Source organism: Nanorana parkeri, unplaced genomic scaffold (assembly GCF_000935625.1).
Source record: "Nanorana parkeri isolate BGI_ZX_2015 unplaced genomic scaffold, ASM93562v1 scaffold145, whole genome shotgun sequence".
NCBI lineage: Eukaryota > Metazoa > Chordata > Amphibia > Anura > Dicroglossidae > Nanorana > Nanorana parkeri.
The window spans coordinates 700574-715145 of NW_017306413.1; the positions used below are offsets into that span (position 1 = coordinate 700574).

General features: G+C 45.8%; 1 protein-coding gene across 5 annotated transcripts in view; it reads left to right on the forward strand.

The window, feature by feature from the left end:
- Positions 1-7463: 7463 nt before the first annotated feature.
- The window catches only part of ZMYND11 (zinc finger MYND-type containing 11), a 74338-nt gene continuing 67229 nt past the window's right edge, over positions 7464-14572 (forward strand). For 3 of the 5 annotated variants that reach the window (XM_018554182.1, XM_018554183.1, XM_018554184.1), the window contains exon 1: positions 7464-7565. In XM_018554182.1, the coding sequence (XP_018409684.1) occupies positions 7486-7565 (80 nt within the window). In that variant the 5' untranslated portion in view covers positions 7464-7485. The remainder of the gene's footprint in view (positions 7566-14572) is intronic. The other 2 variants (XM_018554186.1, XM_018554185.1) reach the window with 1 other exon arrangement.

Genomic DNA, 14572 nt, shown 5'->3' on the forward strand with positions numbered 1-14572 from the left:
AATTACACCCAGTACAAGTATGCAAATCAGGAGTTCAAACTTTGCTCACTACATGCTTGTTCCTAGTTCAGGAACTGAGGCTAGAGACTGTCAAGTAAGTAGCATTTCCAGAATAAGGCAACATATGGCAGCCCTCACACCTTTCTCAGTCTCAGTAACTCAGTCTCAAATCTACTGACTACCAGTCCCAGCAAGCCTATATGGCTTAAATATCCACACCATATCTGATGAGCAGTGTTGCACAATGCAGGCCCAGCTCAATGACAAGCTGAAATGTATAATTTCCACGGAGCCTAGTTCACACCAATGTGTCTACTTGGTAAAAACTAGACATGTGCGATTCGTTTCGTTCCGAATCGAAATTCGGACGAATTTTCGTAAATTCGGACATTCGGATGTATCCGAATTCCGAATTACAGACCTAACGAATGCAAACGAATCCGAATTTCCATTTCCGAAATTTCGGTAGCGTTCGCACGAACGTTCGTTTCGTTTTCTGTTCTTATTCGTTTCTTATTCGTTTCGTTCGTTGGAGCAAAGTGACAGAGAAGGAGAAAAATATTTTTTCCCCCTCAAATGTCACTTTTGCTGGAAACGAATAAGAAACGAATAAGAAACGAATAAGAACAGAAAACGAAACGAACGTTCGTACTAACGCTACCTAATGTCGTCCGAATCCGAATTCCGAATCCACTTTCACACCCGAATCCTGAAAAACGAAATAACACAAATCCGAATTTAAAACCAAACGAAACGAATTTTTTGGCAGTGCACATGTCTAGTAAAAACTGAACATGCTGCATTTCAACGCAACACGTTGAAGCGGAACTTCAGGAAAAAGATTTCTTTGGAAACATGACAATGTAAATAAGTTACCTCTAATGAAGACTATCCTGTGCCCAGCTTGCTGCTGGTTACTGCAAAAATCAAAGCTTCATTGATGCCAAATACTACATATAGCACTCTTTTCTTTGCACTGCAACTATTAGTCACGGCTCTCATTTATCAAAGGATCCTGTCGTTCACCAGCCACCTCCGTTCACAAAAAGCCTTGTATTCTATAAACGGGAAAGGAGAGGGTGGGTGAATGACAGGATCCAGTCACTGTATGGGAACCACAACTATTAGTATCGGAGCTGGGAGAAGAACGCTGTGTGTAACATAGTAGGTGAGGTTCAATAAAGATCAAAGTCCATCCAGTTCAACCTATGTGTGTGTATCTGTATATACTGTATATCTGTGTATTTAACACGTCCCATATCCTTGTGTATTTAATGACTGAAGAAACTCATCTAGAAGTTTCTTGAACTTATCTACGATATCAGCGTATACCACTGCCTGTGGAAGGAAACTCCATATTTTTACTACTCACTCAGTAAAAAAAAACAACATGCGCGTTCTAAGATTGAACCCCCTCTCTTCTAACCTCTTGTTGTGTCCACAAGTTCTCGGTGAAAACAACTTGTTCTGAATATTGTGGTCCCATTGATGATTTTGAAGACTGAAATAGGGTCACCTCCTTTCTAAGGTGAATACGTTTAATTATTGGAGGCGGACTTCATAGCTTAAGCCTTCTATCCCTTTAATTAATATTTTGACCCTTCTTTGAACTTTCTCAAGCTCAATTACATTCTGCCTAAGAGTTATCGGCCAAAAGTGCACCGCATACTCAAGATGAGGCCGAACCGGTGATTTTTAAAGTGGAAGTATTATTCCCCTAACCCTTGCTACAATCTCTCTTTTAATGCAGGGCAGTATCCTGTTTGCTTTGTTGACCACAGCTTGGCATCTGTGATCTAAGAGCAACCCCAGGTTCCTTTCCATGTCTGTCTTCCCTAATACAGCCTCCTCCCTCATTCTTTGCACCCATGTGCATATTCTTTTCATTTTTCAACATTAAATCACATATGCCAAAGTGTAGCCCATGCTTCAATTTTATCTAGGTCTTGTTGAAGTGCACATATCTCCTGTTTAGAATTTACTGCCCCACACAGTTTTTTGTATCGTCGGTGAAAATGGAAATCAAACTATCCATCCCAAGCTCTATGGGGGGAATTTAGCAAAACTGGAGCTGACAAAATCTGGAGCATACTTGCACTGCAACCCATCAACTTCCCTGTCTCATTTTCAAACCTTACCTGAGCAAACTGAAGAGAGATGCTGATTGGTTGTCATGGGCAACTGCTCCAGATTCTGACTGATCCAGTTCTGATAAATTCCCCCGTGTCTTTGATGAATAGGATAAACAGGATTGGTCCCAGGACCGACCCCCTGGGGCACCCCACTCCCAACTTTTTGCCCAATCAGACACATCTATTACTACACTCTGCAGTTTCCTCCAAACCGAAGGACCTAAGTTTGTGACTCAAACATTTGTGGGGTACTGTATCGAACGCTTTAGCAAAGTCCAGATACACCACGTCTACTGGTATTCCTCTGTCTAAATTAATACTGACCTCCTCATAAAATGCTAATAAATTGGTCTGACAAGAACAGATCCTTCATGAAGCCATGTTGGTTACTACTTGATACCAGTTTTATTTGCAAATTCCTGCATGCAGTAGTATCATGCCTTTGAATATTTTGCACACTATTGACGTTAACTGGCCTATAGTTACCCGGTGTACTCCGTTTCCCCAGTCATTAGTGTCCATAAAGATTATGTACAGTGCTTTGCTCATGACCTGGCTAAGCTCCTTGAGTACCCGCGGATGTAACCCATCAGGTCTTGGGGATTTGTGTACATTTAATCTTTCTGGCCTCTTTACTACTCAGCTCTCCAACACTCACTGAGATACGTTATAACTTTTTTATTATTGTTCCTGCAGCTGTTGCCCATGTTCAACTCCTCTATATAAACAGCTTTCTCCCAGTCGCTGGTAGCTAGCCTCCCCTTTTGTCTATTATTAGGCCTACATGTTCTGTCTGTACCCTTTTGCTATTTATATATTTAAAGAATTTCTTGAGGGTCGGTTTGCTTTCTGATGCTATCTGCTCTTCATATTCGATTTTTGCAGCCAATTGTTCTTATACATTTTTTTGCCGCAATCCTTTCAGTTTTTGAATGCCGATACCGACTCCTCTGACTTATATTTTTTGAAGGCTTTGTCCATTTCCCTTGTGTGTTGTTTGACCTTGCTAATTACCTTGCATGTGTAGTAAATCGGATGATTGAAACTGAGACTTACAGTAACCAGCAGCGATCCAGAAATAGGATAGCTGTCATTAGGGACAACTTATTTACATTTTGGCGTCTCCAAAAAATATTTTTCTGGAGCTCTGCTTTAAAGATCCATTCGCACCACTGCACTGCACATTAACCCTTTCACAACCCATGACAGGATAATCCAGTCATGAATCCTGAAGGGGTTAAACAGACTCTCGGCGGCTTATACCTGCCGGCGACTCTATTCAGATTTGTAGAGCCGGCTTTACAGTAGAAGTGATTCTGGCGGCTCAGCTGCCACCAGATCGCTTTTACAATCCGGTAAAGTGGCTGCCCCCAACCCCCCCGTGTTTCCCTGGGCTCTGCTGCCCCTCCTATGCACCCGACATCACGGGTGTCGGTGGGAAACTGGGGGAGGAGATCGGTGCACGTCCGTTCTATGGGACCAGGAGCAATGCGGATTACATCACTTCTGGTCCCATAGCTGTCACTGCTGGGCTAAGCTATGGAAGTGTGATCTGCGCTTCAATAGCTTAGAGTGTAAAGGTGACACTGGGGGTCTTTTGGACCCCCAGCATCACCTTAAAGAGTACCTGTCACCACCAATATGCTATCACATGGGGGGGCATGTAAGTCCCCCTATGTGATGGCAATTAAAGTAAAGTTAAAAAGAAACATAGGTGTGCTGGTGACATTTATCATATATTTCAAGATGCATGGTGCCATTCATGGTTACTACAGCACCTTTTATACATAGGGGTTCCGGTAAGGAGTGCAGCAGTTCTTCTCCAAAGCTCAGTATATATCGCGAGCTACAGCGGTATATTGAAACCGCCGCAGCTGGGACGGATCCCGACATTACGGTCGAGATCCACCTAGCTGCGTGAGTGACAGCTGGCTCTGCCTATCTAGAGGCTGAGCCAGCTGTACCCATCTTCCAAATCAGTGCAGGGAGCCATGACTGTCAGTCACGGCTCTCTGCAGGGAGATGATGGAGAAGTGAGCGAGCTACGGTATGTGTTTGCTCACTTCCCAATCTATTGAGACGACGTGTGACAGTTTGATTGTGATTTTCACTCACCTCATAGTTCTCATTTAAGTGCATTTTTGGGTTTGCTAATAAGGTGCGCTGATGTCGTCCAACATAAAAATTTGCAGCTGCCACCATTTTATTCTATAGGGTCTTGGCTTTCAGAAAATATATAATGTTTGGGGATTTTAAGTAATTTTCAGGCCTAAAATGTGGAGGGGGTTAAATGTGTTGGTGCGGCACCATTAATTGTGCATAGCACCCAAATGCACTTCCAACATGCATGTGTGCTGCTGTCTTGAGCATTGCACTGTGATAAAATCCAGCCTGACCCATTTTTGTGTGCATTGTTGTCCATTTCAACCCATTTGAGTGGGCTGTTTACTGCAACACATGCATTGCATATGGAGGCTGAACAGGTTGTTTGCCCTGAAACATATTCCATTGGACTTACACATGACATTGGAGACTGCCTTAAGGTGCTCATACACCTTACAACATCGCAAGACTTTTGTCTTGCGGTGGTCGTAAGCTAATTAAAATCTTGTACGATATGCACATCTTGGACAGGCAGATCGTACTTGCGATCATCGAAAGCCTGCCCCGCCGAGGGGCGGGCTTCTGATGACCGCAATGCTGAAGGGCAGTGTGCGCGTGCGCACACCGGCCCGTTCCACGGTTGTCGAACGAGCACGTCACTAACCCGCCGACAATCGTACAATTCTCGGCGGGTTTTCTAGCATGCTCCTTCGTCAAAAGACGTGCGACCGTACAGTAGAAACGGTTGCACGCCTTCCATACACTGCACGATTATCATACGATCGCGGGATTTCACGCGATTCTCCTACGAGAATCGCGCAGTGTATGGGCACCTTTAGGAAGAGGCAATGGAAGGTGAACCACCAGCCCCAGCACAGCTGATCGGCTCACATAACTCTTCCCCAGCTGATTCTAGAATTGTCTCCCAGGGTTCAGGTTCCAGGAATACCTGCATTGAGTCACTCTTGTGTGATATGCAAATAGAAGTCTCCACTTGTGAGTGCATCTGATTTTATTTGAATACATTTATTAAACAAATGTCAGTGTGCTCTCCTCTTTAGGTGTTTTACATGCGTTGCAGGGCACAGCTTTGTGGTGTGAATGGGCCCCGAGTAAATGAAAAACCTTGTATTTTGGCTCCTGCTATGTATAAAGAAACCCCACAAATGAATACAACTCAACATACTTGAACGTAAAAGGATCATACACACAGCCCTGTGAAACTAATACACAGGATTTTGCTGGCAGCCAAATCTTGTATAAAAGTGCTCTGCACAAATGCAATGTTTAGGGCAGATTAACTATATTTTCTGGACCAGATCTGGTCTTGAAAATGGTGTGAACCTACCCACAATTCCAGACCAAACAAATTGAGACCAGCAGTATTTTTCTGGTCTGGAACAGACTGCGCTGGTGTGAACAGAGGCCAGAATTAGCATAGGGATATATTAGGATGCATGTTGGGTCCAGAAACAATCTGGTCTGGAGATGAACTGGATGTGGTGTGAATGGGACCTTGGAGTGCATGCACACCAAAATCGGAAAGGAAATCCCAAGTCAACGGAGAGTCAGTCCATTGACTTACAATTGTACCTTCTGATCCGTTTTTCAACAGATGCTAAGGGAACGCCACCGAAAAATGGGTGTGAATGGGGCTATTTCACACCGAATACTCGTTGCTCTGAAAAAAAGCAGTGCATGATCTACGTTTTTTTTAGCACAACATAATGTAATGGAGCAGTGTCAACTAGCCCCATTCACTATTCAGTGCCCTCACATTAGCCCACGTTTGAAAAACGTATTGCAGCAGATCAGGTTTGGATGGGCCCTCATGCGTCGACAGCATATAGGTGGCACAAGTCACTTGCATTCTAGCAACAGAGGACTACACACCTTGAGCTATGAAAATGCAATCAGCACTGGTGGAAATACCATGGTTGCAGAGGTCACATGTGCAACCAGGCCCCAGAGTTCTGCCACTTGTGGGGGGGCGCTCAGACATCTCAACTATCCCAGATGTTCCGGGAGTCTCCCGCTATTATCAGCTCCCTGATACCCGGGAGAGAAACATTTTCTCCTGGAAAGGTTTACTCCTAGCAGAGTAAACCTTTCCCTGCAGTGTTTTTTTTCCCACTGACATCGGGGCCGCCGGCACTCAAAAAAAGGGGGGGGCATATGAATGAATAGCTAGATTGCTATTTCAATAGCCAATAGCAGACTAGCTATTGCATCCACCCACTGCTGCTGTCAATCAGCAGAGGTGGACCTGAAGTTCTCCATCAAGTCCTCTGCAGCAGAGGGCAGGTGCAATAGCCAGCTTGCCATTGCAAATTGAAATAGCAATCTAGCTATTCATCTCGGGGTTTTTTTTTTGTATTCCGACAGCAACAGCTATCTGAACACTGGAAAAAAAAGTATTAGCTTCTTTGCTATCTGCCATCATTTCAGAGGGGTGCTCTCTTCCTTGTTGTTGGACCCCCCCTTGAGGGGGATCCCTGGGGAGCTGGAAAGGAAGAGGGCCCGGCTCCGGTAACCGCTCAGGCGCCAATATGGTCTCCGGGGAGGGGGGTCCTTCATTATTTTTTGCACCAGGTACCTGAGGTTCCCAGTCACGCCTCTGGGATTTACACTTATGTATACAGAGGACCAAAACATGCATACAGCCAAAGTACAGTCCCTACACAGGACCTCCGATTCTTACATTCTATGATTCTGAACACAACGCACAATCACTGTTCTTCACGCACTGTGTGTATGGGGCCAAAGAAAACAATAAAGCAGTACATGCATGAAGAAAATTACCAAAACGCAGTTTTGTTTTTAAGCAGGAGCCTAATGCATTCAGCGTGCATAAACGTGCGCCAAACGCATCTAGTATGAATCCAGCCTCGGCCAGCAGGTCATGGCGGGACACAAGGCCGCAGACTCTCAGGGGACCAGCCGGCTCATACATAGCCTATAGATTCTGAACGGACGTGCCATTCCCGGCTGTGTCACACGGAGGTGGCTGCCACTTCCGGGAGCACTACAAGTGCCACTCTGCCTTGTGCAACCAGGCACTCGCAGCCTCACACCGCCTAGCACCGGAAGAACTCCCCTCCCCCCCTGTGTGTCCTCTCCCTGCCTCACACCGCTATGGCTGCGCAGGCCGGACACCGCCGCTCATATCCCGGCCTGGCCGTCTACCGCGTCTGCGCATGCGTCTGACGTCCCGCCCTACGTCGGCGATCCAGCAAACAGAGATCAGCCAATGAAAGTGCGCCGAGAGAACGGGATTGAGCGCTGCCATTGGTGGGATGCAGCGGCCAGTCATCATCCGATCCTGCCCAGGTAAGTGAGCGGACCGGCGCTGCGTCGCTGCGGCCCCCGTTTCCTTTCCCCCCCTCCCCCCTCTCGGTTGGGTGTCTGTTCCCCGGCCCCAGTATGGTGGGGTGGACCTGTGTGCGGACGGGGCTGGCAGACACCCGCCTGTGGATACGCCCCGCAGAGTTGCCATGGACAGGCAATGGCATCTTTATTTTCCTGTGGCGTGTGTCCGTCTGTGTCATGAGGGCTGTAATTACAGGTGCCGCCACCATAGGGGCCCCGAGTGTGTGGTGGAGCCCGGGCCCCCAGACTTGTGTACAGGGGACATGTCCTCACACCTTTACCTCAGCTGTGCCTGTGTGCTGCCCAGGGAATGTTAAAGAGAGCCTCCAGACAGGACCTTGTTATAGTTTTGGGGGTAGGGTGAGACCCTCTGTCCAGGTTTATATTGTAGGTGTGCCCACCATTAGCAGAGCCACCCTTCTGTTTGTCCTGTTCCCCCCTCGTCACCCAGAGAGAAAACCATTTACAGTTGTCCCCACAGCCAGACATGAGGGAGGATCTTCCAGCAGGGGACACCTGTCTGAAAAGGGCACCTTGGAAGGTTCTCTCTAACTTCCTGCTGCATCTCTGATACAGGAAGTTAAGGGAAATCTTACCAAGGGGACACCGACAGCAAATATTAAAGCGTAACTTTTTCAAAAATACTCCCCTGGCAGTGCAAGGGTTAAATGCTCTAAGTGTAGGAATAAGGCCAATCATACACTTAGGGTGTAAAGGGTGAAGAGTTTGTTCACTTCTCCAATCTATCTAGGTGTAAGAAGTTTCTGTATAAACAAATCTCCCGCTATGGCTTTTGTATTCTAGCAGCAGCTGCTGAATACCCAGACGTTGCCTGCGTCTGAATGGCTGACTGCAGTCACTGTTTGGATAAACGTCTTTGGACCAGCTCCGTGAACAAAAGTTAATTGTCAACCAAACTTGTTAAGCGGAGGAGTGCCAGCAGGGCCACCTACAGCTCAGACTTCAGCAGATTCATCAGGGACCAGCAGAAATCTGCTCCACGTATGGCCATTGTAAAGTGATACTAAACTCAGGAGTTAAATCATAAAAATGTATTCAAGTACCTGACCTAATAACAAAAATGTATCTTATTTGTGTATCACTCGGCTGTAGATCCTCAAATCATCTCTGAATTTGGTGCAGACACTCGTCCATTCTGGAGGGGGCTACGTTTCTTCCCCATGGTCCCTGTGTGTGTTGTAAAGTAGTCACCACTCCAAGCTCACTCCTGTGATAGACTACAATCTCATATTTAGTTTACTAATTTGTATTGAGATTGTAGTCCATCACAGGAGTGAGCTTGGAGCGGTGACTACTTTACAACATACACGGGGAGCAAAAGTAGCCCCCCTCCAGAACGAAAGGACAGTGTCAGCACCAAATTCAGAGATGATTTGAGGGTCTACAGCCGAGTGAGACACAAATAAGATACATTTTTGTTCATAGTTAGGGGACTTGATTTGTCTTTTTATGGTTTAACTTCTGAGTTTAGCGTCACTCTAAGGCCGGCCATATACTGGTCTTTAGTGTCGCTCTAAGGCCGACCATATACTGGTCTTTAGTGTCGCTCTAAGGCCCCATTCACACTGAGCGACATGAAAATCGCGCGATTTTATATGTGCGATATTGTGCGATTTGTTCCTATTGGGCTGTATGCAATCAGGAGCAAAATCGCTTGAAATCCACAGAAAAAAGGGTCATGTAGGATTTCACTGATCTATTTTTCTCATTCAACCCGTGTGCTGCGTGTCAGCTTGTCGATCGAGGAATCCCGCTGTTTGTATTGCATTTTGACAGTGGCCGGTCAGAATACCCGAGCAGGGCCAGCAGCTCATTGGCTCTGATCGTACAAAGATTTTCCGGCCGGCTCCTTTGATCAGTTGATCGAGATATGCCGAGCGAAAGGGTGTCGACAGCCCCACACACTGCGAATTTCAGCCAGTTGTGCAAAAACCGGCCAAAATTTAACCCCTTCATGACTGAGGCCTTTTTTTCATTTTTTGACAGGTGTATTGGCGTGCAATGGTGGAATAGTTGTGTGGGGGTGCCACTTGTGGAACAGGAGTACAGGGGTGCTGTGGTGGAATAGGTACATACGTCGTCAGTCACGAAGGGGTTAAACAGTGTATGAGCACCCCAAATCTAGGGGTAGAGGAGTAAGTCCGGTCATACACGAATAGATTTCTTCAATCTCCCGATGCAGAATTTGTATTCTGACAGCGGCTGCTGAATACCTGGACACTGTTTAGATGACAATTTTTTTCCGGGCCAGCTCCTTTGACGAAAGTCAATTGAAAACCCAACTTGTTGAGCAGAGGGGTGCCAGCGGGGCCACCTACAGCTTGAATTTCAGCCAATTAATCAGGAACCAGCAGAAATCTGTTCCACGTATGGCCATCTTAAGCTGTAATGTTTTTTTTTTTAATTAAATAGTTTTTATTAAAAGTTTTATACAAATTACAGTAACAAGGCGCATCAGAAAAGAGATGCAAACTAAACTGTAATGTTTACTCAATGCCATGCTCCATCAGGTGTCCACCTCCTTCCTCTCCTCTCCCGGCGCGGAGTATATTCCTTTCACATACCATACTGGAATCAGCCGTATGGTTAAAAGCAGAGCTGGACAAATCCCAGGAGCCAGGGAAATTATAGCTGCAGCCTAACTTTTGGGGTTTTCTCTAATTGTTGTCAATGGAACTGGCTCCCGGATAGGACAGGCTGGCTCCCGGATAGGACAGGCTCGCTCCTGACTTCATTTGAATTTCTCCAGCACTGATTTAAAAGGGAGCTGCAACCATCCCTGACCGGTCACTGTGTATAACATGAATACAATATGTCATCAGCTATCATCTGATCAGGCATTCTGCATTCATTGCTGTATAATTTTACACTTTTCATTTCACTATATTGCACACCACACTTTTTTTTTTCTTCTTATTTACTTCCACCGCTCCAAGCTTGCTCCTGTGATGGACTACAATCTCAATACAAACTAGTAGTCCCATCACTGGAGCCATTTTTTAAAATGTATTTTATTTTATTTTTTAACCGATTAATCGAACGTAATAATCGGCTAACTAATCGATTTTGAAAATAATCGTTAGCTGCAGCTTTACAGTGTATAATGTATTGCTGATGGTATATTGCTCTGTATAATATACAGCAGAATGTACCATCAGCTATAATAGTTGTTGCAGCCCTATCTTCTATTGTTTCTGATTTTGTAGTGATGCGACAGGGGTGGGGAGTGTCAGTACGATGTACAGAGACCGCGGCTTCAACGCAAGGAGCAGAAGTTTTTAGCTGCATGCTCCTGCCAGCCATGGCAGTTTTTTAATGGGAGGGGAGAAACGGGGAAAACATGTGAAGACTAGGGATGCACCGATGCTGAGACCAAGTATTTGGGCAAGTACTCGTACTCGTCCAAGACATCGCTCTCCTGGATCTGCCCACGTCTCCTGTGTGTACAGCGCCAGCACCGCCTGTTTGATGCTGTTAGAGGATTTCAGAATGAGAGCAATGGGCAATCTGCGCAGTAGCAGGCTGAGGGCCGATCACGCGGGCATTGTACACACAGGGGACTGCAGTTAATGACTCTGGCTCTAGAAGGAAAAAAGACTGCTACAGGTATGCCTCAGAAAGCCTGCAGATATGGCAGAATGGACATCCATTCTGATAGTCAAAGCTTTGAAACCTCTGGGCCGTGTATGAAGGTCTGAGTTACTCGCCAAAGGGAATGATAGGAGGTGGAAATAGTTGGGAAAACCTCCAGCACTATGAGGAAGTACCATATCTTTTCTTGTTGAAATGGCAATGCATTCAGCCGTATCTGCACGCTTTATAAAGCTGCTGCATGTGCCTTCCATCCCTACACATTATACCTGCAGCAGTACCGCCTGGTCCAGTACTATCTCTGTGACTGTGACTGGAAAATGAGAGAGCAGAAGCACCATGATCTCTGTGATCTCTCATCCCATGGTCACAGACACCACTGTGTATTGCAATAGATCAGTCATGGTGAATCTTTTTGAGCCCGAGTGCCCAAGCTGTATCACTAAACCAACTTATCTATCTCAAACTGTCAACCCGGCAATTGCAACCTCTGCAGGCTCTTTGGTGGTCTGTACAGGCTCTCGGGGGCGCTGTGAGGCTCTGAGGCGGTTTGTACGGGCTCTCAGGGGCTTTACGAGCTGTTACGCGGTCTGTACGGGCTCTCAGGGGTGCTATGTGGGCTCTTGGGTGGTCTATAAGGGCCGAGAGGCCCCAGTGAGTGATATGTAATATGCCTAATTAGAGGCTGCTGCTGCCTGATTGGGGCTAGCCCAGATCGCATAACGAAGCGATCCAGGACAGTCGGGCATATCTTTAGGAGCCATATGTTAATCCAAACCTAGGCTCGCATGGCAGCAGAGAGGCCCCGCTTTCCATAGGTTCCCCACCACTGCAATAGATCATGCCTGACTCATAGTGCTGAACCCCCAGCACTACTCTGAGGGCCCATTTACACTGGATTCATTGCATTGTGATACATTTTTTCAACAGATGCTGATGGAAGGGCACCGCAAAAGGAATGGGCGTGAATGGGGCTCGTTCACACTGCATCTATTATGTTGTGTGAAAAAAAAGGAGAACATGCACTACTTTTTTTTTTGCAATGTAATGCAAACGTTCCGGCATTGTTCGGTGCCCTCCTGTTAGCATCCCTTGGAAAACAGATCACAATGGATCCAAAGGAAATCGGAAGGTACATTTGCAAGTCATCGAACCCTCCGTTGCATTGTGATTTCTTTCCGATTTTGGTGTGAATGCACCCCAATTGTTGCTGTCCAGGGGGAATACATGAGGCTGATATCAAGACAGGTTCAAGTACTTATGTTAGCTGTATTTTAAAGTGCATTGAGGGCTAAAACACACCTTTGTGATAACACGCACATACAATGCATGCTGTGTGTTTTAGCCTGTTGTCGTGTGTTAGTTTTGAATGGCATCCCAATGCACTGCGGCAAAACACATCCATTGCAGCCCAGCACAATGCTTGGTAATAGTGCTTTGCATTGCTTTCAGATATACTATTACAGTTACAGTGCAATATATCATATTGTTTAAAGCAGAACTGCAGGCAAGCAGCCAAACACACCGTTTTTATTTCTATATGTGAGAAAGAGTCTTTAAATTCTGTTTATGGTGCGCTGCGTCAAGAAATGCTGCATGTCGTCTGTTGGTCCATTCCTGTGCATTAGCACCCATTAAAAATGAATGGGCTGCCTTAATGCAATGCACATTTTAATGAACGCATAATTGGATTAAACCTTTTTTTATATATATATGTGTCGGGACTTTAGATTTAAAAATGCAGTACAGTGGCAAAAGCTCACATTTGAAAACAGACCTATTGACAGTAATGCAAAATAATCTAGCAACGGTTTGTGAGCTTAAAAAAACTGAATGCAGACAAAGCACACCGATGTGGAGCGATCCCTACTTGTGTTACTACCTCGGAGGATGGCAGTGCGCAGCCTTCCTGTGGCTATATCTGTGATTAATGTGTTATAACATCATTTGTATTCATTGTATTTATTTTAAACTTTGCCATACATTAAAGACAGACATTTTTGGTGTTCCTGGAGACTATCTCCATTCTAGAATTTCAGTATGACCTAATGTTTTGTATACAGCTGTATGGAGGGGTAAGTCCTCATTCACACGTGTAACGGCCGACCCGTACAGATCTGCGCTGCAGCTCCCGGGAAGGACAGGTGCAGTGTGTAATATTACGCAGCAGCCTGTCCTTCTCTATGGGAGCACGCGGCCATACGCCGCCCTATGCTCACCCGACCTGCGCGTCGCTGCGGGTGTCCTTACTCGTCCGCTGACAGGATGGACCCTGTCTGGGTCCGAGCAGGGACACCCGCACCCGTACGGACGAGCGTACGGCGGCGTACTCTCAAGCCCCGTTCACATTGAGCGATTTATCTCACGGTAATTCCCGCGATATCGCAGCTATTTACCGCACGATATCGCTCTCCAATGCAAGGCAATGGGGCAAAGGGTCCTGCTGTCGCGGGTCGTGCGTCGCTACAGCAGGACCCTTTTTGGAGCGGATTTTGCAGCGATTCCATTCTTTGCAATGCAAGCATTTGCGCGACATCGCGCAAAATGCAAATCGCGCAGCGTGAATGGGGCCTTTATAGAGAAGAACAGGCTGCTGCGTACAATCACACGCAGCACCTGTCCTTCCCGGGAGCGGCCCGATACGGCCATGCACTGCCTGTGTGTTTAAACATACAACAGTATTTTGGAAATTACAGATGTAATACATTTTCAGAGAAGTTCATTGGAATGATTTTGGTTGGCAATGACCTGGCAGTCAGTGTGGTTGCAGACACCCAGCAGGCTATAGACCGGTAAATGAGACTCTGTAAATCAAAGTGCCCATACCTTCTAATAATTAAGCTTGTGAAAATGAAGTTATTTGAATTCACTACACGGAGATCTCATCTGTTGCCCCAATTCCCAGAAATGACTCTAGACTTTTGATTGCAAAGTCAACCTTAGGGGACTACTGTGGTGAAACATAATATAATCTGATAACTGTATGCAGTTAATAAATATGTAATTGTAGTATTCAGTATAATTCTTCTTTAGAGTAGAAATATCGGAAAAAAAAATAAAAAATGAATGAGCTATTAAAAGATTTAAAATAAATTCTGTATTTTTTTACCTTTTTAATCCTGAGCTGTATGCCCTAAAAGTACTTCTTTTGTACCACTAGATGTCCTTAGTCTTTTGGGTTGAATGATGGTCAGCATCATTAATTCCACTTCCTGTGAGCCCAGGCTTTCAATGACCGGGTTTGCTACTGGACAGTGAAGGAGAAGCAGCACAGCAATGAGCTGGTCTCTGTCACTTTCTCCGGCTATCAGCATGGCCATTGTCGACACAATTACAGATTGGCTCCTTGTGATTCT